Genomic DNA, 24,835 nt, shown 5'->3' on the forward strand with positions numbered 1-24,835 from the left:
CAGCTTCCGCTCTCTGGCGTCACACACATGTAGCACAACATGGCCCCTGCCAGCCGGGCTGTTGTGGTAGCGCTCTCACTGCTGTATTTGTGCCGGGCGATCTTCTCCTCCGAGTATTTCTCTACTCTCACTTTGTTCAACAATGAGCTCCACAAGCAGGGATGCAGCTCGCTGTCCGAGTGGGAAGAGTACGCGGCTGACTGCGGTAAAAGTCTCTCTTTCTCGGTGTTACTTTGCCACGTCCTCCCCGATTCAACTGTCACTGGGGGACTAGCTTAACCGTTTGTAAGCTAATAACAACAAGCGGTGACAGCCAAGGAGAGATAACCGAGATAAGCGCTTGCTCTTACTGCCGTAGAGGTTAAATGGGATCTGGAACCAACGATGAAAGAAAGCGAGTAGTAACGCAGAAGTGAGAGTGTATTGATGTGTACATAACAGTTAGGAAACTAAACGAAAAACTCACAAACTGCATATTTTAGCTTAACCCAAGAGGTCAACACCAAACTTCATTAAAAAAATACGTCATTTGGGTGTTGCCCTGCTTGACAGCAAAGTCACATATTTAAAAGAGCATAACTGAAACATGTTTGTGATGGCAATTAGCTTCTGGTGAATTCTGCCCTAAACTGATGCACCCAGCTTTATATTTCTTTTGTCAAATCTCAGCTTTTATGACTTTCGGGTGAGATTACTGATGCTTGCTAGGCTTAATGCATGTGTGCTGAAATAAAGAGCTATTCTTAGGGATTTCTTAAATGTTTTAAAGCACTATAGCAGTGTTCTTGCATGTTTTAACCCTAGCGTAACATAAGTTTTGACATTATTGTTTTTACCTGCCTCCTAGGCAACCAGCAGGCTCAGGTTAGCTCTATCACTATTGAAGTTATGTAATCCTTTTGTGGTAATGCAATAGATACTTAACAAATAAGTCCCTGTCCATGCTTTAGACCATATTACCACACACTTATAACATAACTCTGATAAACTCTAAAAGAGACATATGATCATAATGGTTGCCATGAAAAATCCACCAGAAATGGGACAATTCTATGGCAAAGTGCTTGTGCAAATTGTCTCTGTACAACATCATTTTACCTATACCATTTAAATACTCATTTGTAGTTTGCCGTTTGGTCTGCAGAACTACGTGGCGTTATTCAAACCGCACGCAAACACATGCCGCTGTGAGTGGGGTCAGCTCAGCGTGACTCTTCTTTGAAATATAAGACTGTTTAAATATAACTTTGAAAGACTAATGGATTGGCAGGATGGGAGTTTGTGAACATTTGAAACACAAAATGTATTCACATACGTACATGTAATGGTCTGAAATGCGTGACTATTGTGCTGAGTGTTTCCCATAATAAATGCTCCGAATATTTGTCTTTTCAGAGTCCTCCATATTACAGTTGGAAGACCCGGACTGCGAAGAGGGAAGCAACCCGCCTTGCGAGTCAGTCTTCTCACTTAACGCAGAGAAGATCTTGGTGAGATCTTACACACACACACACACATGCACGCACACGTTAATCAGATCCGCGGTCTATAGCCGTTTCCTTTAAAAAAAACAAAGTGTTTTAGTCAAGCCTCAACATCTTGTTTTTATCTAAATAGCACAACACTGCATGCTATATTTCTGCGAGACAAGCTCTCCAGTCTTTAATTTTTGATTAAGTGAAAACCCCTATTGTTTGGTATTAATTCAAGTAATTCAATTTTATTTATAGTATCAAATCATAACAAGTTATCTCAAGCCACTTTACAGATAGAGTAGGTCTAGACCACACTCTAATGTATTGACGAAACATGACACTATGCTCATGTTTCAGTTTGATACTCATTCCTCCATTCTTGGTTTTGACAATCTGACATGTTGAGCCAAAAATAAAAGACAGTTAGGACTCACAGATAATCGCTTCACTTCGGAGGAAAGCAACATACTGCGTGGATTCCAAAGAGATTGAGAAGCATAGTAATTCATTATCAAACTGAAGTTGTGGTCTTTGCACTCGTAACCACAAAGTGATGTCAGAGTGTACTGATCACACACCTTTACATCACTGCTGCTGCAGTTTCATCCCTACAGAAGCCTGATAAGTGAAAAAACTGCAATGTGCACATCTAAACATTTTGCCTTATAATGTAGGGATTAGAGAAACATATGCCATATTGCCAATTGAGCAAGTTTGTTATTTCTGATGATTTTGCTACTTGTCAGGTGTATTGTTCTGGCTGTTTTGGAAACCCACAATGCTGCCATAGCAACATTTGCATGCTGTCAAATTTGCATCCTGTAATGGTGTGTCGTGCTGCCATTCTTCATTTGGGAATACACAGTAAATACAATGGAGCACTGTGAGAAGGAGGAAAAGATGCAAAACACAGAATATTTATTATTACAAAAGTAAACCGCCATGACATCTGAAAGGGTTTGATTGTGTTCTCTGGGACTTTGTTGCTCAGTATAACCTCGACAGATGCCGGAAAGCTTGTTAAAACGCCGTTTTATCTTACCAAAAATGTTCCTGACAAAGATTTTAATTTACAGCATTTTGTTCTGCTTTACACATTTGTTAAATAGTTTTTGGCAAAGTGTCACAAGATTCTTAAACTTTCAAAGAAAAACACAAGTTTCTAGCTTTTCCACCTCTGAGACTCAAAGAGTTATATTATGTGTTTCTGCTCTATCCAGTTTCACACAGGAAACCATTTTTTTCTTCTTCTTTTTTTTTCTTAGCTTTACATGCCACTGCTGCCTCTTGATGTACTGTATGTCTCTCTTTTCACCTAAATGTGTTGTTGTTTTTTTGAATCTTGTTTCCACCTCTCACAGAACCAGGCTAAGTTGTTTATAGAGCAGAAAAAAATCCCCTTCCCTGTAGATAACCACAACACGAACGAAGAACTTGGTAAGTTATGATGTTCTAAATACAAAGCCTATTAATGCTGAACGGATGCACATGGTTTTTTCATGTTCTCCCAGTTATTCATCGTCATTTGTTCTGTCATTGCAGCCATAGGCTACGTTCTGATAGGCAACGGTCTTTATGATGAAGCCATCAAGCACTTCTCACTTTTATTACAGGTGTGTTTGCAACTGGAGAGGCAGATATTCACTCTCAATAAATCTTTCAATATTGCGGCATTTTGCTATTTTGTCACCCTCTACATCCCTTCAACCTACAACCACAACTTTCTTTCTTTATGCTTAAGTCAAGAATGCTATGCTAACGTGTTGTATGTTTGATTATAGGGCGACCCAGAGCTGGTCAGTGCCATCTATGGGAGAGGGATAGCTTATGGGAAGAAAAGTCTACAGGTGAGTGAAAGCTGTGGAATACAGGTGTACTGTTTTGCCTTAATAACACACCATTTTTTTCCCTTTATACTGTTTTACGTTCTTTTACTTTCGGTACCGGTTCCTGAACAATACTTTTTTCAATACCAATTTAAAGGTGCAGCAGGGAAGACTTACAAAACTAACTTTCTGTCATATTTGCTGAAACTGACCCTATGTTTGAGCAGAACTACATGAAGCAGGTCATTTAATAAAAAAATCTGGCTCCTCTGGCACCACCTACAGCCATCCAACCAATCACTGCTCATGCACACACATTCATTCTCCCTTGTGGGGGGAGGGGCTTAGGAGACCGTTTTGGGCTTTAGCAGAAAGGGGGGGGGGGGGGGGACTGAGAAGTTGTCGATGTTCAAATCTTTTGGCTAAGTCCTGGATATTCACAATCCTACCTACAGCACCTTTTTAATAAAATCCATTTTAACAAGAAGAAATTCCAACAGTACGACACTACTTTATTTCTTTTTCAGCTCCTACTACGTGAGCCGTCTCCGTGCGTAACGTAGAGTTTTTCCTGCGTGTCTCTACGACGTGTACCATTAGACAGCCAATCAGCAGCATTGTTAGATCTTGTGTGTGTGTGATGTCGTGTGTGATGTCTTTAAGCTACTGGGACCTTGAATTTCCCCTTGGGGATCAATAAAGTATCTATCTATCTAAAAGGTTTCTATCCAAAATAATCCGTTTGTTTGGGAGAAAATGTTGCTCCTCAACTATTTACACACACCATACAACACTGTGCTGTAGCTAAAGGCAAGGTCTTCAGATTATTCACCGCAGCTAACTCATACTTTACATTACAAGTTGCAAAGTGCTGTCTATGTTTTCAATACTGATTGACTGCCTTTATTAGCATTAAGAGTTGAGTCTGCTGATCAAAACCTTAGTTTAATTGGCATACTCCTATTCAAGTTTTTATGCCAAAATTGGATTTGAAGCAATTTGGAAGCATAGGGAGTTGTTGTCCGTATCTGTATGCATTTTTTTTTTTTTTTTGCATGCTGGATTTTGGTGACAGCAGCAGTTTCAGGTAAACTCAGAATGACTCAGTGTGTCATTTCATGAATGCAAATTCAATGTGCGCCCTCCAGAAAGAAAAAAGGGGAAAAAAAAGGCTATGCAGCAGTTTTTCGTGTTTTCACTTGTTTGTGACTCTGCTCCTAGTTGTGTAAACTACATATTAAGGGGGGTTATGTCAACCAAATGTAACTGCCTCCCCGTCCTGTGTCTCCATTCCAGGACATAAAGAATGCTGACTTGGCGTTGTACGAGCTCAACAGAGTCATCACCCTGGAGCCGAACTGGCCAGAGGTCTACGAGCAGAGAGCAGAGGTGAAGCCCCGACTCTGTACACAGAGAGTAACTCTTTATTACAGTTTGGCCTCTGACGCTCCTTCAACAAAAGTATGACCTTTTGATGTTTTTAGAAAAGATTCCAAGTGCTGTTTTACACACTTAAAAGACTTCAGCTCTCGGCAACAATAGACATCATGTAGCTGATTACATTTACATTCTGATTTCTATACTGTTTATAACTGATCATTAGTCACCACTATATCTGATCAACGTGTAGATGTCTAATCAGCGAAGCAGCATCACTGGCTTCTTGATGACACGTGATATGCGGTCAGAAGTTGCAGTGTGGCAAAAAAAGGACAAATCCAGTATGTTCACCATATTTCTAGATTGCATGCAGGTGTGAAAGGAGAAGGAGGCATTGAGATGTTAAATTACAATTTGGCAAATTAGTGCAGTTGTAAAATGAGGACTGCAACTGTAGAAGTTGTGAAATGTTATTAGCGTCAACGGGTGTTTGGTGTTTTAAGCCCCCAATTTCACTAAGATTAGGCAATGGTTAGGGTTAGGTGCCTTGAAGTCAACGCTCGCAGCGCTGCCTTGAAGTCGACGTTGGGGGCTTCAAACACCATCGAGCGCGTTGGTGTTGATTTAACCCTGTGACAGGGGCACAAGAAACAGAAAAACGCACACATTGTTATAAAGTTGTACACATTCAGTTGTGAATTAACGTACACTCTGTAGTTGTGTACGGCACTAGCCAGTAACTTGTAAAACCCAAAGGTCAATAATCTGATTCAACTTTTGAGTCTACCTTAAATCCTATTCTTCAAGATCCTACCTGTTATTGTTTTAAACAATAATGTTTAGATTTACTCCCTCCCGTCTTTTCCTGCAAAAGAATATTCTGTAGTCCTCTCTAGGAGGAAATCCTGCACATTGAGTATCAACCAGCTGTGCATCAGTGTGATTTGCTAAAAGAAAAAAAGAAGGATCCCAAACTTATTTTCAGCTGTAATAATAATTTTTTTGCGTATGCATCTTCAGATCCTGTCTCCTCTGGGTCGTATCAGCGAGGCTCTAGGTGATCTGACCAAAGCCATCCAGCTGCAGCCCTCAGCCCGGCTCTACAGACACAGAGGAACACTGCTCTTCATTTCCGAGGTTAGCTTATTATCAAATGATACTGTATGTGCATGCCTCCATATGCTGATCCTGTTCTTTGCCTTCCCACCAGGACTATGTGGCAGCTATGGAAGACTTCCAGCAGTCTTTAGAGCTTAAGAAGAATCAGCCTATCGCCATGCTGTATAAAGGCCTCACCTTCTTCCACAGAGGCATGCTCAAGGTAAGTTGATCACTAGCTCCTAATTGTTGTCTGTTTTTTTTCCAGCTGACATCTGGTCATTTGGTGTACGTTTTAAAATTCTTAAAGATTACCTTTTGGTAGCACGAACACCCCAATACTTTTTTTTAATTTCTTTTTTTACTTGGAGTTCCTAAAAGGGACTCTAGTGCAAAATCAGCACTTCATTTGTGCTTTCCATTTCCTTTTGTTATTTCATGACCTTTCAGCATCACAAGAGGCCTTTGTTTAAATTGCTGTAGCCGGTGTCCTCTTGCTGCTAGAAACATGACATAACATAACATTTTTGGGTGCTTAGGGACATAGATGTGGGTAAAAATAACTTTAAACCAATCCACTTCTTTGAGAAAATCGGTGTGTTTTGTGGTGGAATAGGGCATTAAAAAGGCTTTATTATATTATGTTTTCAGCACGCATAATTAAGACATAAGGGAAAAGTTTAAATGCGATAAAGAGATTGCACCAGACTGAAGCTCATGGTGTTACATGCATATTGTATGTGCAAACCTAAGTGCAACTTTCGTTTTTAATTAATGTATGAGCAGCTGCAAGTAGTGCCTGGGTTGATTTTAGGTTTTCAGATATGATCCATCCGATCACAAGTGGACAAGAACAGAGGGTTCCCTTCCTGCTGGGCCTGCCAGCTAAATTGTTGACGGCTAATCTCTGTCTGGGCATTAAGTCCTTTAATTAAAAAAAACTACTTTTTTATTCAGTGCAGCAGCTCAAATAAATCAAAAGCCATTGCTCCGTGCACCATGAGGACATTCTCTCCGATTCTGCCTTCAAAAGATGAAACCTCTAGATAAAATATTGCTTAACTCTTAACTGTGTAGTCTGTCTAGGCCTAGTTCAACAGCACATTCAACGTGTTTCTCACACTTTGATACACTGATGTCAGATTAAGTGGAGTGCAGAGCAGAGCAATGTCTGCAGCTGTTTTAATCTGCAGGTTTTCAGCTGCAAGGCTAGTCTGCACAGTTCCTTCAGTTGCTGTGTTTTATCCAGTCACATGTGTTAATGTTTTTTTTTTTTTTTTTGGTTGTCACTTCTGCTTACCAATATCCTGGGGGAAACCCTGTACAGCACCTACAGAGACAACCCTCTGAATAAACTGAAAAAAGAGCCCGTCGTACATTTGATACTTAGATTCAGTTGTTCCTCTCGTGATTTCGAGCAGTATGATGCACTTTTCATGATAGTGGAATCTGCTGCCGCTAGTCCTCGTGGAAACAAAGTCAACATTGCACATGCTGCTTTTTATCAGTTAACTGAGACTGTGAGGTATTTTCTGTGAGAAAGGTAAATGGTGTGAATATGCCCTTTTGTCTGTTGCCCTTTTCCCTGTTCATTGCATGAAAACAAAGGATTACATAAAGAAGTGTTATTTTATTTACACTTAACGTTCTTTGATACTGCTATGTTAGAAAGAGTTTGCAGTATGCCGTGTTTGAGTCACACTGTGATGATGTTTGTGAACGACCATTTGCAGACACAATCTGGATATAGCTGATGCAAAGTCTGAACCATCTGCTCAGTCCGAATTCTGGTATCCACATCTTCCCTTTTTTCAATTTCCTGTTATCTCTTGTGTTGTCATTCTGAAAGGTTGTTGTGTTTTCTGTCACCAGGAAGCCATTGAGACATTCAAAGAGGCGCTGAAGTTAAAGTCTGATTTCATCGATGCCTATAAGAGCCTTGGACAGGCCTACAGGTACTGCAAGTCTGTGGTATTCACTGGTAACTTCACATCTTTTTTATTTTTTTTTATTTTTATTTTTTTTTTATTTATTTTTTTTTACCCTATGGAAGTAGGAGTACCTACCTTTCCCTCCGGCGTCTCTTAAAACATGTGCACTTTTGCTCTCTTGTTATCGCTTCTTCCTCTTTCCAGAGAGCTGGGTGATTTTGAGTCAGCGATGGAGAGCTTCCAGAAAGCCCTCATGTTGAACCAGAACCACATCCAGTCTCTCCAGCTCCGAGGCATGATGCTGTACCACCACGGCTCGCTGCAGGAGGCCATAGGCAACTTCAAGGTGGGGGAATCTATAGTTGAATTAAACAGCTTGGTCCTCGCCTCCTCTCTTAGGCTGTGTAATTTCATACAGTCCTATCTTGTATATTTGTTGCCCTAATACAGTACCGAGATTTAAACTTCTTTTACACCCTGTGTTAGGGAGTAACGCAAACCAGCTGTGGCATCCACAAGTTCATTAACTAATACTTTATAATACCTTCAACTGTGTACATATACTGGATGGATGGATGGATAGATAGATGGATAGATACTTTCTTATAGATAGATACTTTCTTTATTGATCCCCAAAGGGAAATTCAAGGTCCCAGTAGCTTAAAGACATCATACACATACATCATAAACGGAATGATAAAATAAATGAAATGAATAATATGGACAATAAAAGAAAAGATACTAAATAAAAAATCCACATGAATGTACTAAGGGATGTATAAGCATGAGAGGCTTGCAGTGACGGGGCAGGGACTGACCCTGCGATTCAGTCTGCATGGTAAGGTGCTCTGAAAGTGGGTGTCATGGTGGTAGTGACGAGGAACTCCAATAGATAGTCTATATATATATATATAATAAAAGTCCAATAGTGCAAGGATAAAGTCTAGAGACCAGCATTAAATATGGACAATATAAGAGAATAGTGTAGAAATGGTAATATAAAAACTATATAGCAGTGCAAGGATAACATTTAAAAAGACAGTACTAAATATGGGCATTATAAGGGAATAAAGTAGACAGCATGTACTGCATGTCCAGAAAAGTGTTTTCAGTCTAACCCCTTTCCCCTGGTTCTATTTTTGACCCCTTTGATATTCCCTCCTCCTATTGGTCCTCCAGAGGTGTCTTCAGTTGGAGCCCTACAACGAGGTGTGTCAGTACATGAAGGGGCTGAGCCACGTGGCGATGGGACAGTTCTACGAGGGCATCAAAGCTCAGACTAAAGTCATGTTGAACGACCCTCTGCTAGGACAGAAGGCCAGCTCCGAATACCTCAAAGTGAAATACCTCAGAGGTGGGCGTCCCTGCATGCACACACATACGAACACATACAGTACAAGATACCATAATGGACACATTTAGGGCTGAACGATTTGGGGGGGAAAAAAATCTAATTGTGATTCGATTTGTGATATATATATTTTTTTTTCTTAGCTACATATTGCACCTTCTACGATCATGTTCAATTAAGTAATAACAAATAAATGAAAGATCCACTGAAAATAGGACATTTCTGTAAACAATCTGTGATATGTAACATTATTCCAGCATTTATCTTATGGAAAGAAAAAAAAAACAGTAAATATAATAATGAAAAGAGGAATAAAATACGTTACATCAAATGTTACACCAAACTTTCAACTAACTTATCTACATTCGATTAATCGCGGTCTTCACGATTAGCTAGTCGCGTTCTTTTTCAAATTTCGATTTGAAAGCGATTAATCGTTCAACCCTAGACACATTCAAATGTTTTTGTTGCACGGCTTTCTTCTACTGAAAGTAGGGCTGGACGGTTATTTTTCCCATGATGATAATTTAGATAATTTATTCCTGTTGATAGGCCTACTTTCTCCTTAAAAACATTCTACCGTGTGTGTGTGGTCACGTGACTTGGCCCGGACCAGTCAGCTGCTTGGAAAGTATAATGGAGGATAACTCCAACACCGAGTCCGAGTCAACTGAGCAACTTGTGCCTAAAACAAAATGCAGTGTCCGTCGTGTGGAAACATTTTTGGCTTCAGAAAAGATGATTTAGAACAACGTGATTTCTTATAACTGGGAAGAATTCGTTCTAGAAATAAATCCGTACTAGTCATTTTATATAGTATCTCATTCTCTCTTCCTGCTTTGCCAAACCTTGTTTTTCTGTCAGAGTACTCTCGCTACCTGCACTCCCACCTTGACATCCCAGTAGCAGAGTACAACGTGGACCAGGACTTACCAGGGAACTTTAAAAACCACTGGGCCAAGAACCTGCCTTTTCTAATAGAAGACTATGAGGAGCAGCCCGGCCTGCAGCCACATATAAAGTAGGTTTGATGGGTCCGTTACAGCTGATTCACACCTGTAAGCTTTAATGATACGTCATTGTTTGTCCTGGTCCTGCAAATATTGCGCAGAGATCTGCAGTTATTGTTGTAGATATGAGTGGGATTTTATATAATAATATCCTTTATTCATAGAGCATGTTCATCAAGCAAAACTACTAACGGATAACATTCATACATTTACTTGGTTTTATATGAAGTTAATATAGGGTGTCCTGCACTTCACCTCAGGTGTGTCATCATCTCTGATATCAGTATCCAACACCACCCTAATTTCCTGAGCTGCAGTGTGTAGCAATTGTCATGAGCCCAGAGCTGAGGCAAAGCTTTTTGTGGTTGAAAGCTAACACCTGCCATCTTTTCTATAAGGCATGAAAGCTGCGGTGTTCTTCAGGCAGGCAGATGTTGTTATGCCAACGTCGGCAAACTGTTTCTTCTGTTTCACAAAGACGTTTCAGAAGGTTGACAGGTAGCCTTCATGAAAGCTTTGATGAAGTACATCTCCTATGTCTTCCTGTGTTTGTGGTTTGCAGGGACGTGCTGCCGCAGAACTTTGACAGCTACAGCAGTGACGTTCAGAAGCTGATCTGCACAGCCGACCACCTGGGGGCGCTAATGCAATACGACACTCCTGGTTTCTTACCTAACAGAAGAATACACAGAGGTACCACTGACGAAGGCTGTAGTTCATGCAGATACTTTAAGGATTAACAACAGCAGTAAAAAAAAAAATGCTTTTTTCAGCTATGGGTTTAGCGACCCTGGAGGTGATGCAGGCCATGCATCGAACATGGAGCAACTCCAAAGTGCGAGTCAACGGCAAGACCAGGCAAATGCAGTGGAGAGACATGTTCGACATAGCTGTTAAATGGAGGAGGTGAGAACCTTTTTTTTTTTTTTATAAAGAGCAACTAAACACCCCTTTTTAGCTTGAGTACACCCCCTTTACGAATTCAAAAAATGAAAAATGAATTCAAACCTAGATGTACAGTACACAGTATGTCAGGGGTGGGGGGGTGAACGTGACGCGTTGTAATTCGAAGGCAACGTGAACGATTTTTCACATATTTTTGGAATCTAGAGCCGGAGTCTTCAAGGATTTTTAAGCCAAACAACCCTTTGACTGAAAGAGAGACCCCCCCTACTGCATATATTGTATAAAATGAAGTTGCATATTAAACTGGGCCTACAGTAATGTGTAGGGCGGCCTAAAGCCTTTAGACATACCTTTTTTTTTTAGTGCATGGAATACTAAGCTATTAAAATATTAGTTGTTGGTATCATTTTATAAATCATGTTTTAATGTAATAGGCTGATTTATATTTGCTAATAATATGTTGGATTTAAGGTCATGAATTGCCCCTCCAGCACAAATAAAGTTATTTGAATTGAATGTGAAGACATTTTATTTTTGGAAAGTCTTTCAAAACATTGACAATTAACAATAATTTGGAGGCCCCTCTGCAGTAACTCTGAGGACCCCCTGGGGGTCCCGGACCCCCTGTTGAAGATCTCTGGTCTAGAGGACAAAATTCCTGGATGTTCTTTGGAAAAAGGCAAACAATCTGTGTAGTACTAAACTCCATAAACAGTGATCAATTGGCGGTACAATGCAGTGTATGCAGACATAATGTATTGACTCAAAAGGTGCATTTAGTGTTGAGTCCCTCTTAAAGCATCCAAATGTTAGTTTAGGTTTGCCAGATGAGAAACGAATGAAAAAAAACGGCTAAAAATGTATCGTATTCCTAGAGAAATTAAGTGCAGCTCAGGAGCAACTGTGGAATCCTAATCCTCTCCAGGAAATAACCCTAAAACACGCAGGAATTAAAGGAAGAAGAAGACAGATGTTGATACATGATAGCCACCATTTTCTTATGTTTAAATGGTCTTGGAAAAAGTCTAGAAGCTCATATTCAGCTGTGTCCTTATGTGGTCACCAGAAAAGTTAAATGAAAGCACAGAGAACTGAAACGTCGGTCACTAAAATCTCTAAACTGTTATATTTCAAACACTTGTGTTTTTACCCATCATGGTTTGCTTATAGCATTACATTTATCAAAGCAAATGCAGACACAGAACAAAGTACAATTTTTCTTCTGTCCTTTTTAAATTATGTTTCCACCAGTAAAAGTCGTTGGTCTTTAGCTGATTGGATTTCAGTGTTGAGAGACTAAATGGGCTTTTCCTGTGTTGGTAGGATCGCGGATCCAGACCAGCCAGTTCTGTGGTTAGACCAGATGCCCGCCAGGAGTCTGAGTCGAGGCTTCAACAATCACATCAATCTCATCAGGTAACAGCTCGGCCCCACGAAAGACGGTGTCAGACGCTCTCATGAGTCCCCCTGGGCGACTTGAATTTCCACGTGACCTTGCTTTGGGGTTTTTCTCAGCTTTGTAGTGAGACAACGTGTATTTAAATTCTTTGTAACACAACCCAGTTTCTTCAGGTTTTTAATACGCCGTAGCCTCGACTCTGACACGCTCACTGAAAGCATTTTTGTGATGTCCTTTTTTTCCTTTCTTTTTTTACTCAGGGGACAGATTATCAACATCAGATACCTGGCCTACTTTGACAACATCCTCGACTTCATTAAAGACAGAATACTGGTGTATCATGGGTAAATATCATTACCAAAACGTAATCCAGTTTCTATCTTCTGTGACTTAAAAAAAGCACATCTTAATATTCTGCAGTCTGAGTTGCTGCGATATTTGAAATTCTTTCCTCCTTTTATATCCTTTGCATTCATTGAAAAACTCACTTGAATTGAAGAATTTCAAAATAACTGACCACCATCAGCATGTCCCACGTGAACGATGTATTGTTATGTAAATATGCTTTCCTACTGTATGCTGCCTGCAAAGCAATATGAAATAAATGATGTTTTCATTTTGGCATGATAGTATTTAGGAAGTGTCTTATTATGCAAACATATAAATGAATATTTATTCTTCATCAGTTTTCTTACTCTTCTGTTTTCTTGCTGCTTCTTTAACTAACGAGTTCCTGTTTTGTGTGTCAGGGCGTACAACCCCCGAGGACTGTTAGAGGTCCGTCAGGCTCTTGAAAATGTGAATAAAGTAGAAGATCTGCTTCCTATAATGAAGGTAAGGACGAAAAGCGGGAAGATTAGTCGAGAGGGATGTAAACGGAGAGATGAAGATGATGTGTGCATGTCTAAATGAACTGGACTCAAATAAAAAGTGTATACACCACACGCTCAAAGGTCCACTTTCTTATTTCCGATCGTGACAAACGGTCCTCATCAGCAGATTGCGTAGTTGCCATGGAAATAAGTAAGTGTACCTTGAGTTGAGAGTGTTTTGTCAACTGCCTGCTGTTTCCAAGTTCAAAAAAATGAACTCTCAAGCTTGACATTCAGCTAGTTCATAAGAGACCTCTGAAGCAGCACAACATCTCGCCATTTATTTATTTTTTTTCATGTCTTGCCGTTCAGCAGTGAAAACCCCGGATGGTTGTTTGTGTGTTTTATTTCCTGAAGCAGTTCAATAGTAAAACCAGAGATGGCTTCACGGTCAACTCCAAGGTGCCGAGCATGAAGGATCTCGGAAAAGAGTACGACGGTTTTACCATCACCATCACCGGAGACAGGTACGATGAAATGACGCTCTGCCTTTTTGTCCTTTTTTTTCCCCCTGCAGTATATTCGCGGCGTCAACCTAGAGCTGGGTCAAAATATGGCGGTTTTTCAAAATATGGCGGTTTTTCTTTTACAAAATTCATCGATGTCGATATTGCGGCGATATTGTAGGGTTGACTATTGGTGCTTTCACAAAATCTCAACACGATGAGAGTTTTGATAAATAATCTTCAGTACCATGGATATGGTGACTAAGTGTTTAAAGGCAACAACAAAAAAAGCTGGAAAGTCTGGTAATCACTTGACTGTAATGTAGCCTTTAAAACCAGGAAATGACAACACTTGTGTCATAATCACGATATTACAAAATCAAAAATTTAAGACGATATCTATCTAGCTTCATATTTCGATGTCGATATAATATCAATATTTTGCCCAGCCCTAAATCAGTTTTTTAACAGAGACCAACACCAAGATGGGTTATTATTTACAAGTAAAATCAATTGCTGATATTTTGTCCCCATTTGAAAATAATGTGAGGATGAAATAACTTTTCTCTTTTTTTGAAAATTGATAAATAATAAAATGAAGTGCGTGGAGTTTCTAAAAGGTACAGCAGAGTAAAAGAACATTTAGATAAATGTTTGCAGGTATTTTAGAACTCATTATTACAGCAGGCAATCACAGTTTCCAGTTTGTTTGATGACAGTAGGAGGAGATTGAAGTGATTTAATTTATAATAAGTGTATCTATAAATGTACACTCTGTTAGAAATCACTACACACACACACGCTCAGAACATATTCATGCTCAAATGGAGAGATGTCAGAGTGAGCAGCCAGTGCTAGACCAATATGGTGCTTCGCTCAAGAACAGTGCCCAGGAGGTGAACTTTCATCTCTCCAGCTAGCAATCTGTACTCTGTACTTTTGGTCTGTACGGGGACTTGAACCGGCGACCCTCTGGTTCCCAACCCAACTCCCTACGGACTGAGCTACTGCCGCCCGTACTGCCATTTCTAATTCCCCATGTGTGAACTTGTTTTCTGTATTTTAGGGTGGGCAACATGTTATTCTCAGTGGAGACTCAGACGACAGAAGAGCGGACGCAGCAGTACCAGTCAGAGATAGAGTCCATCTACAAAGACCTCACCGCCAAAGGAAAGGCGTTAATGCTGTCCACTGAGCTAGGGGTAAGATTCATCTCTGCCGTTACAGTGTTTCCTTTAGGACTTTTTTTTTTTTTTTAGCAGTGGGAGCAGGTCTGTCCGAAATACAGACATGGAGCGTTGAATAAATCACGAGGTGGTTAAATGCACATAGCTTACAGAGCACAGAAACTGAGATTCACTTCACAATGACCTCCTATACTATATTATAACAGTTAACTTTAACATATAAACACTGAGAGCACACACAGAGTGTCATATAAACCGGCGTGATCACATATTAATGGCGATGATTAGCTAAGTAGACTCAAGGAAAATAAGGCTTTCATGACAACTCCTGCCATAACTTCGATCTAAATAGTTAAACTACAGATATATATTTGTCCTGCATGGTGTCAACATAGAGGAAACACTGCGTTAACTGGAGGATGTTTGGTTTCCTGGGCACGACTTTGGCATTTCACACACTGAAGAAAGCAGATGCATGTTCAATACAATGATTTGTAAGATGACATGAAACTGAATGAATTTGTGGACAATTTCTAATATTATCTTGAGTAGGAAAATAAACCGTGAGCAGCAGGGTCTGCAGATTATCCAGAATTACCAGGATGTTGTTTCCAGTGCTTTAAACAGCACAAACGAACATCCAGTTACCTCAGTTGTATTGGGGCGGAGGAGATCTCTTAACCTCTGCCTGTGAAAGGTACAAGATGGCTGTAGAGCCAAAATGACAAATGTGCTCTGGTTCCAGCTTCTCAAATATGAGATTTGCTGCTTTTGTATTTAATGTAAATTAAATATATTTGGGTTTCAGACTTGAAACAGAGAAAACAAGACATTTGTAGATGTCGCCTTGGGTTTTAAGAAAAAGAGATTGAAGATGTTGCAATATGTAATGACATGTTATGAGCAATACATTGATTAGTAGGGGGAATAATTGTGTGTGGCAGCCTGTGTTGCAGTTGTATCTGTCACAAAGATATGTTTTTATTTTGAGTAATTGATCTTTAAATTATTCTGCCTGCATGGGTCATTGCAGCAGGAGATGGTCCGAGGAAAAATGACTAGAAACTCAAACAGGAAAATAGCGAACTGGGCTTTAAACATGTTAAGTATTTTATCTCATTCCACGTCGTCAGTCAGCACAGCCGTTAGTCGGTTCCCACTCAGCATCCGAGAATAATCAACCCATTTTGCAATTTCAATTCTCTCCTTTTCCCCTGTGCTGGATTATCCCAGATTTCAGTTATCTTTTCTAGGGAGAGGACTTAATTAATTCTCTGGAGAATATCAGTTATTTTACAAATACATCTCTTTACTAGCCTAGAAATCTAAACGCACCCTAGCGGCAGCAAATGTAATTTGCAGCCAGGGTCAGTCTAGCAACTCTCCGTTGGCTTGCGAGCTGGAAAAACCAAATTCTGGTCTGGCCAATCACATCGTGTATAGAGTCGGTGGGCGGGTTTAACATAAGGACGGCAGAGTTGCGACGGTTCCCTGCTACTTGAAAACAAAGAAGATGGCTGCTGCTGCTGGCGAACAGCGGTCTTTGGAATCGGTTTAGGCCGCGACTCTGGAAGACTTGGAGTTAAGCACTGAAGTCATTCTTAAAAAAGGAAGATGTGTTCGGAGTTTTGCCGACCGGATACGGCAAAAGTTGAATCTATCAACTAGCGTTGCTCTGGTTGGCTATGAGTGCAGAGGGAATTTGAAAGACAACCGTTTATCCCGCCCCTCGGATTGAGCCCTGCCAATGGGGAGTTCTTGTCAGGCTATCGCTTTACAGGACTATAGCAGAATGTGTTCCCCAGCTGGTTGCAATAGATGACTTTCACACAGTGAAAAACAGACTTTTAGAAATGTCATGAAGCCATAAAAGAAGCATTCTGACTTTAAAAAAAAAAAAAAAGTCTGTTCATGGCTCAGTTTCTCTTATTCAGCTTTCTGTTATTGTTACTTGATTTATACACTGACAGCTGTGATGACACCAACAATGCCCCTGTTGTTGTAACAACTAAACGAGGTTATTGACTGATCTGAAACCGATACCTGGAACAATATGAATGTCTACTTTTTGTTAAGTCTGCAGACCTCTCTGCTTTCACCCCGTGGTGATCAACTGAAAACGAAGACCGTACACAGTGAAGAAAATGAAAGGACGCATCTGAAGAAACTCTTTACAGTTGACTCTGCAATGACTTTTGTTCTTTCAGGATGCAGACGCCGTGTGTAACCTGATCCTCTCCTTGGTTTATTACTTCTGCAACCTCATGCCCCTCTCCAGAGGATCCAGGTAATTTCTCAGGGTTACCATGGGGATCATAAAAAAAGTCCTTAAAAAGTCAAAAATTTAAAAATCAAATTTTTAGACCTTAAAAAGTCTTAGTTCTAACATCTTAAATAGTTTTAAACAGGTCTTAGTTTTCCTACATCAATGCAACGCTACCTCTAATGCTCTTTTTAAAAAAAATTATTATTCCCTGGTGTTGTAGTTCTTTCTTTCGCTAGTCCAAATATAATGTTGATGTATTACGACTACAAATGAGACCAACGCGCAACTTATATTGCAGCCATTCAGCTTTCGTGTTGTTGGCGCGAGTCTCTTTCGGATTGTACCACAGACATAAAACTGATTTTATTCTTCAGCTATGGGGAAGTGCAAGTTTAGCGATACTTGGCTTGAAACAACTGAATTTAGGGCTCAGTTGATATTGTGACAAAGGTCTTACATTTTATTCATAATGGTCTTAAAAAGTCTAAAATTGGACTTGGTGAAACCTGCAGAAACTCTGTTTCTACGCCGGAACAGCCTGCAGGCGTTACGTATAATATTTAAAAATATATTAGACGAAACCTGCTGGGCTGTAGGTTTTAGCACTCTACATGCTTAAGCTTGATTTATACTCAAAGAAGAGCATGTTCTACCTTTTTGCGTGCTACAGAGCTGCCCAGGTTTTAACTGTAATTATGGCGCTCGTGTGTAAGCGTGTTTTCCTGCTTCTCCTCAGTGTGGTGGCCTACTCTGTCGTGATGGGGGCGCTGATGGCCAGTGGGAAAGAGGTCATCGGCAGGATCCCGAAAGGAAAGGTAGACATAAGCGACCTTTCAGACATGCACCGCCACCTCTTACTAGGTCCGACCCTGTAAAATTTCCATTATGGGGCGCCCGGATAGCTCAGCTGGTAGAGCAGGCACCCATATATAGAGGTTTACTCCTCGACTCCTCCCCTCTCTCTCCCTTTTCATGTCTTCTGCTGTCCTATCCAAATAAAGGCTGAAAATGCCCAAAAACATAATCTTAAAAAAACATGGCACACGTCTTAAAAAGGGCATTAATGTCTGAGGAAAAAAAAATACAGTACCTAAAAGACTAGCTGAAGATCAGTGCACACATCACACATCATGCACATTTATTCCAGTCGTCTGGAAGGAAAAAAAGCTTGGCTTAAAGGCATGGTTCGGAGTAGGGTGAAATTACTCCGAACCATGCCTTTTAAATTCTCACCCATGTTGAACCTGCCAAGCAGACACATTGTTCCACAAACAAGGCAGAAAGAAGAAATCTGATCCGGTGTCAGAAAGCTGAAAAGCTTTTTCAGCCAGGAAGCTTGTTCAGTGTCCTCATAATGTCCAAGTTTCTGTTTGCTTGACTAAAATAATGTCTGGTGATTTGTGGATCAAATATAAAACGAGAGAACATACAAATAACAAAAACGGTTCATGTGATGAGCTTCATTGCAGACATGTTGCTGCTAGTGAGGAGATTTTTTTTTCATTTTTTTCATTTTAATGATTCATAGAGGCCTTAAAGGACAAATCTAGTGCAAAATGAACCTAGGGGTTAATAACACGTGTACCGAGTGGACCGTTCTCTGGGATCTGTTTTCATGCTAATTGAATGTGACCAATTTTAGCGCAAACCGCTAACTAGCTTATAACGCTAGTCGTCGGTGCAGAGGGTAAAGTAAAAAGAAATCGTTATTTTATACCACTAACAAGGCTGGCGCCTGCCTGTATAGCGAACGGTACTGTCTTTATAAACTATCTTTTTAATAAACTGTCTGTACACTTACAAAGTTCTCAATGCTTTGGTTTACATGTAGGGACCCTCATTATGCTAGCGTGGAAGTGTGGTGCTATTTTGAGCCTTGTTAGTGGTATAGAAATAGCGATTTCTTTTTACTTTTGTGTGCCCCGATGACTAGCATTATGAGCTAGTTAGCGGTTTGCCCTAAAATTGGTCACATTCAATTAGCATGAAAACATATCCCAGAGAACGGTCGACTCGGTACACGTGTTATTAACCCCTAAGTTCATTTTGTGCCGGAATTGTCATTTAAGAAAAAGGGAAAATTAGGAAGGAAAGTGAGGGTCATGGTGCCAGTCTGCACTACAAATCAAGAGCAAGACTCTCAGATACATTTTTTCTGATGAGTTGTTTTCCAAAAGCCACGTTTAGCTGTGCAAAATGCCCGCTTGGTAGCAAGCGAGGTCGAAAAACGTGTTTTCAAATGTATCTTACATTGGACATGCATCCACAGTACGTGTCCTCTAAACTGCGTTTGTGTTTGTTTAATATCGTCTCAGCTGGTGGATTTTGAGTCCATGACCACACCCAGTCCAGACAGCTTCAGTAAAACAGCAAAGCACTGGATGAATCTCAAAAGGTAAGAAGACGCACCGTTTTCTTTGTTTTAAAATATAATTATTGTATAGTATTTCCTTTTATTTGCCAAGTACATTTCCTCATACGAGGAATGTATCCTCTGCATTTAACCCATCCTAACTAATTAGGAGCAGTGGGCAGCCATAGTCCGGTGCCCAGGGACCAACTCCAGTTGTAATGCCAGTGCCTACGCCAAGAGCAATGTCAGGAGTTAACTAGCAAGCATGTCTTTATGGTGGGAGGAAACCCCATGGAACACAGGGAGAACATGCAAACTCCACACAGAAAGGCCCAGACCGGTACTCAGCAGTGCTAACCACTGAGCCACCACGCCACCAACCATTGTTTGTGTTATTCCTCTTCTTGGCAGAGACTTTTATATTTTTACTTTCTCAACAGTTTACCAAGTTGGTACCAGAGTCTTCCGTCCGTAGCGGAGACCTTCCCATCCACCAGAACGATGATCGAGGTTCTCAACACAGACTCGTCTTCACACTGTCCAAAGAAGTCCTAACACAACTTCTAAACAGGAGAGAAGTCTGTTTATTTTAAGTCTTAATAATGGAGCTTTTACACTGGGCAGAACAAAGGGGCCCGTCTTCTTCTGCAACCCAAGCTAAACTGGACTGAGTTCTCCAGAAGCATCTTAGCTTCAATGCCTACGTTTTAAATTCATAGTGTTACTTGACACATTTGGGAAGCAGGTCTCTTGGTCCTGGCTAGAACTGAGGTGATATTTTACAATTTCAATTCATTTTTATTTGTGGTATCAAATTACCTCTCCAAATCCTGCTCTGTTCTCTGTCATCCTCCTTCACACACGACTCTTAAAGTTATGGTAGGCAGTTTATTTTTGCCGTTGTTGGGAAAAAATTCCATAATAATTTTTTTTAGCATATTGTAATTTACGTGGTCTGAGAGCAATAGACTTCTGCATCTTCTTCTGACTCTGTTTTTTAGGCTTTAGATAATCTAGCCCATGATGGGAGACTTTGGCCAATCACAGGTCATTTCAGAGAGAGAGAGAGAGCGTTCTGTTCTGTACATTCCTGTGCAACAGAGAGAGGAAGAGCTGCAGGAAGAGGTCTCACTCTACAAATTCTGGCATTATTTTGCTTTCTACCCACTGTAGCTTTAACGCTGAATTAGTAAAAGTTTGGATGCTTTTGAATGTCCGTTAACTGGACACCTGTGTATCAACTCTCTGCAGTACATTTAATATTCTTTGTAAGCGATGATAGGTCCAGTTCAGTGCGATGTTCAACTGCAGCAGTCAACTGTCAACATCCAGGCTTAATTCTTTTATAATAGACTTTCATCTCACAGCTCACAGAACACATTTGTTCAAAGTATATAATGTATATGAATTAAATATTGAATCCGACTTTTGTTCAGGTACAACGACAACAAAAAAATACAGATTTTTCTTGGTGCTACCTAGAATTAGTCCCAACATTAATACATTCCTAATACTTCTCCAATACATTTGGAGAAGATGACAGAGAACATTCTTGTCACAGTTTTAGAAGTGATTCTGTCCACCCACTCTTTTTCTCTGCTACACAGGCCTCAAGCACACAGTCAGAAACAACAAAACCGTTTTTATTTAACATTCAAGTTTGTAATTGGCACTTTAAAGCTTTTTTTCTTTTTTTTTAACCACTTATACACACACACACACACACACAGTGCGTTTCACTATCTTTGTGCGGACCCGTCATTGACATAATGCATTCTCTAGCCCCTTACCCTAACCTTAACCATCACAACTAAATGCCTAACCTTAACCCTTACCCTAACCATAACCTAATTCTAACCCTAATCCTACAACCAAATCTTAACCCTCAAACAGCCCTTTAAACTTGTGGGGTCCAGCATTTTGGCCCCACAAAGCTGCCGGGACCCCGCAAGTATACTGGACCCCCGGTTTTCTCAACACTTGCAGGAAATGTCTCTTATCGGGTATAGAGGCCCGCTTTCTTTTAACGTGACCAATAAAGGGTTGGTACTAAGATGGGTTGGCTGCTGAACTAGTGCGAGAGCAACAGTCAGAGATTTTTAGAGACTTTTCAGAGAGTTACTTGTTCCTTTTTGTGACATAAAGTCCTCAAAGAGTTCTCAGTAAATCGATTAGTCGATCAACAGAAATCAATTAGAACTAAAGAGATTCATGATTCATCACGCAAAAAAAAATCAACGTCCTGTTTTTCTTAGTATTTTAAGTATTTTGTTGCGTTCTCTTTAATACTTTCTTTTACATTTACAACTTGACATAGCAAAAAAACAAACAAAAAAACAGGAAAAAACATCAGCTCATCAATGCAAACTTAATATTCGCATACAACAATATGGAAGTTATTGTGGGCTAAGAAAGAATGAATAAATATACAGTATGTGCTTGTAGAATTCATTCATGTCTACGAAAAGAGAAAAAGGAGCAACATATTTTAGAGATTCATCTTAAAAAACATTTTTTCATAATTCATTTGTAGTTTAAATGATTAGTTGCAGCCCTAGCGTTGTGTCCTTCTATGTACTGTGGCAGAGAGACTTTAAAATTAAGCATAATAAGCTGCATTCAGTTACATGTCTCATATCAAAATGAATAAAGAGAAAAAGCAGTCTGGTTGTTTTATAGCAGTGTGATTCGAAAAGCTGTGAAACAGTACATTTCCGTTTTAAAGTTTATAATAAGTAAACATTGAAATGTGAGTCACATACATAAAGACTTGTGAATGTTCTCTGGCATCTCTGACTGTTGTATCTGTTGGGTCTTGTAAAGGATTATTTATAGACACCACATACTGTTATCGTCTTTGCTATCATTCCTTTAGTATGGAGTAGATATCATCTGTGTCTCTCACATCTCTGGCTTTTCTTATGACCTCATTGATTAAAGTTGCTTCTCTTAAAGGTCCCATGGCATGAAAAATTCACTTTATGAGGTTTTGTTAACATTAATATGCCAGCCTGACTATGGTCCCCCAATGGCTACAAATGGTGATAGGTGTAAACCAAGCCCTGGGTATCCTGCTCTGCCTTTGAGAAAATGAAAGCTCAGATGGGCCGATCTGGAATCTCCTCCTTATGAGGTCATAAGGGGAAAGGTTACCTCCCCTTTCTCTGCTTTGCCCGCCCAGAGAATTTGGCCCACCCATGAGAGAGAGAGAGACATCATGGCTTGCAGACAAGCAAAGTGGCAGTTGGTTAAGGCCACACCCCCACCCTCCACCTTGCCCCCTCCCCCCTCTCCTCCTCAATATCATTTAAAGCTACAGACACAGAAATGGCACATCCTAAGGAAAGCTCATTGTAGGACTGGCTCTAGTGGCTGTAATTCTGCACCAAGGCTGAATTTCGGGAAAGAGACTTCAGCTACAGTATTAGGGACCACTAAGGTCTATATAAAAGAGACTTCAGATACAGTATTAGGGACCACTAAGGTCTATATAAAAGAGACTTCAGATACAGTATTAGGGACCACTAAGGTCTATATAAAAGAGACTTCAGATACAGTATTAGGGGACCACTAAGGTCTATATAAAAGCATCCAAAGAGCACAATGTCATGGGACCTTTTAAGAGAAATATTTCCGAGAGAAAAGAGCTCATATCCCTCCAAATGTCTTAATCCTTAAACACTGTCTGTATATATATCTTTTTTTCCCCGTTCCCTGCACATGCGACTGAGTTTACTTTGCATGGCCACATTTCTGTCTTGTCAAACTCACAGATATCGCAGAAAACTTGATTCAGAAATCCTCAGAAAGACATTTAATTGGCTGTAAATAAAAAAAGAAAAGAAAAAGTGAATCATTTATGTGGTTTCCTTGTGTGGTATCCTCTGTAGTAAAAGTGTATTAGTTCAAAAAGTTACGAGTCTGTTAACAAGATTGAATTCTGGCTGCACAAAGTTAAAGACAAAACTGACGCTGTTTTTATGTTTTTCATAATTCCAGATAAAAATTGGGTAGTTCTGCAAGGGAAATTATTTGGTTATTACAAATGGGATGTGATGTTTTCAACCCTGTGAAACAATGCTGTGATATCGAGGCTCCATAGCGTGTAATATGCAACAGCTGCCTGTGTTTTTTAATGACTCGTCAACGTTGGTTTAAGCACAAGGAGGAAACAAGCTCAGCAGGTAATTCAGCTGGAATGATGGAAGTATTCAGTCTTTTGGAAACTTTTCTTTCTCTTTAATTGGAACTTTGAGTTAGAGACCTTTTAATTTAATTTAAAGTATCCTTGCTGAAAGTCTTCTCAATGCTGCAGCTGTTCTTAATTAAATGTCCAGTTTCCTAATGTTGTCATTTAATTAGATCCACACAAGAAGGACAATTTGATCTTTTCAATGACATATCTAATATATCCCCTGCTTTACTGACAGTCTGCTTTGTGTCACTTTTTCTTTTTCATATCAATGATTGTGCTGACTGGTTGTCCTTTTCTTTTCTTTGCACTGGGTGACCCAGTCATTAAGTGCTTTGGTGGGCCCTTTAAGCTTAAAACTTGAAGGAGAGGATTTTCTTTTATTGAATGAGTGAATGTACAGCAGTCAATAAAACTGGTTGACAATTTTAACAGGCTCTGTACTTCTTTTTTTGGGAAACCTTGAATATTCCAGGAAAATCTACTAAAAAAAATGTCATTTTCTATCAAAAAATATGCAAGTAAAATAAACAAATAACACATTAGTAATGGAAATAAGTATGCTACATGAGATCAATTTAGTATATATTTTTTAATCATACGTTTCACTAATATTGGTAAGACAGCATGAAGGTATTAAAAAAACATTGGTTTTGTGTTAAACATGAATACATGAATGATCCCAAAATCTAACAGCCCCCTAGTCTGGGAACTCCCCATTGGCAGGGCTCAATCCGAGGGGCGGGATAAACGGTTGTCTTTCAAATTCCCTCTGCACTCATAGCCAACCAGAGCAACGCTAGTTGATAGATTCAACTTTCGGCAAAACTCCGAACACATCTTCCTTTTTTAAGAATGACTTCAGTGCTTAACTCCAAGTCTTCCAGAGTCGCGGCCAAAGCCGATTCGAAAGATCGCTGTTCGCCAGCAGCAGCAGCCATCTTCTTTGTTTTCAAGTAGCAGGGAATTCACGCGGTCGCAACTCTGCCGTCATTATGTTAAGCCCGCCCACCGACTCTATACACGATGTGATTGGCCTGACCAGAATTTGGTATTTCCAGCTCGCAAGACTGACCCTGGCTGCATCTAGATTTCTAGGCTAACAGCCCCCAGCAATTGAACGGGAGCCCAACTTAAAACGTA

The 24,835-nt window shown here is 40.0% G+C and overlaps 1 protein-coding gene across 2 annotated transcripts; it reads left to right on the forward strand.

The window, feature by feature from the left end:
* Positions 1–24,124, forward strand: ttc13 (tetratricopeptide repeat domain 13). 2 transcript variants are annotated; one of them, XM_078244740.1, is made up of 23 exons: positions 1–205; positions 1,396–1,490; positions 2,837–2,912; positions 3,018–3,088; positions 3,257–3,322; positions 4,598–4,690; positions 5,702–5,818; positions 5,892–6,002; positions 7,652–7,734; positions 7,915–8,056; positions 8,890–9,064; positions 9,926–10,082; positions 10,634–10,764; positions 10,845–10,977; positions 12,301–12,393; positions 12,637–12,720; positions 13,126–13,210; positions 13,606–13,715; positions 14,761–14,896; positions 17,089–17,168; positions 17,884–17,962; positions 19,463–19,542; positions 19,941–24,124. In XM_078244740.1, exons 1-23 carry the CDS (start codon positions 40–42, stop codon positions 20,053–20,055), a joined length of 2,478 nt encoding a protein of 825 aa, XP_078100866.1. In that variant the 5' UTR covers positions 1–39; the 3' UTR covers positions 20,056–24,124. The 2 variants fall into 2 exon arrangements, with proteins under 2 accessions (XP_078100866.1, XP_078100867.1); XM_078244741.1 differs by having other exon boundaries at positions 13,609–13,715.
* The last annotated feature ends 711 nt before the right edge of the window (positions 24,125–24,835 follow it).

The sequence above is a fragment of the Sander vitreus genome, unplaced genomic scaffold, assembly GCF_031162955.1.
Source record: "Sander vitreus isolate 19-12246 unplaced genomic scaffold, sanVit1 ctg294_1, whole genome shotgun sequence".
Taxonomy (NCBI): Eukaryota; Metazoa; Chordata; class Actinopteri; order Perciformes; family Percidae; genus Sander; species Sander vitreus.

Coding starts and splice junctions, on each gene's coding strand:
- ttc13 (XM_078244740.1), top strand. CDS start 40: ATGGCCCCTGCCAGCCGGGCTGTTGTGGTAGCGCTCTCACTGCTGTAT. Junction 3,089..3,256: donor ACTTCTCACTTTTATTACAG/GTGTGTTTGCAA, acceptor GTTTGATTATAG/GGCGACCCAGAGCTGGTCAG. Junction 6,003..7,651: donor TCCACAGAGGCATGCTCAAG/GTAAGTTGATCA, acceptor TTCTGTCACCAG/GAAGCCATTGAGACATTCAA.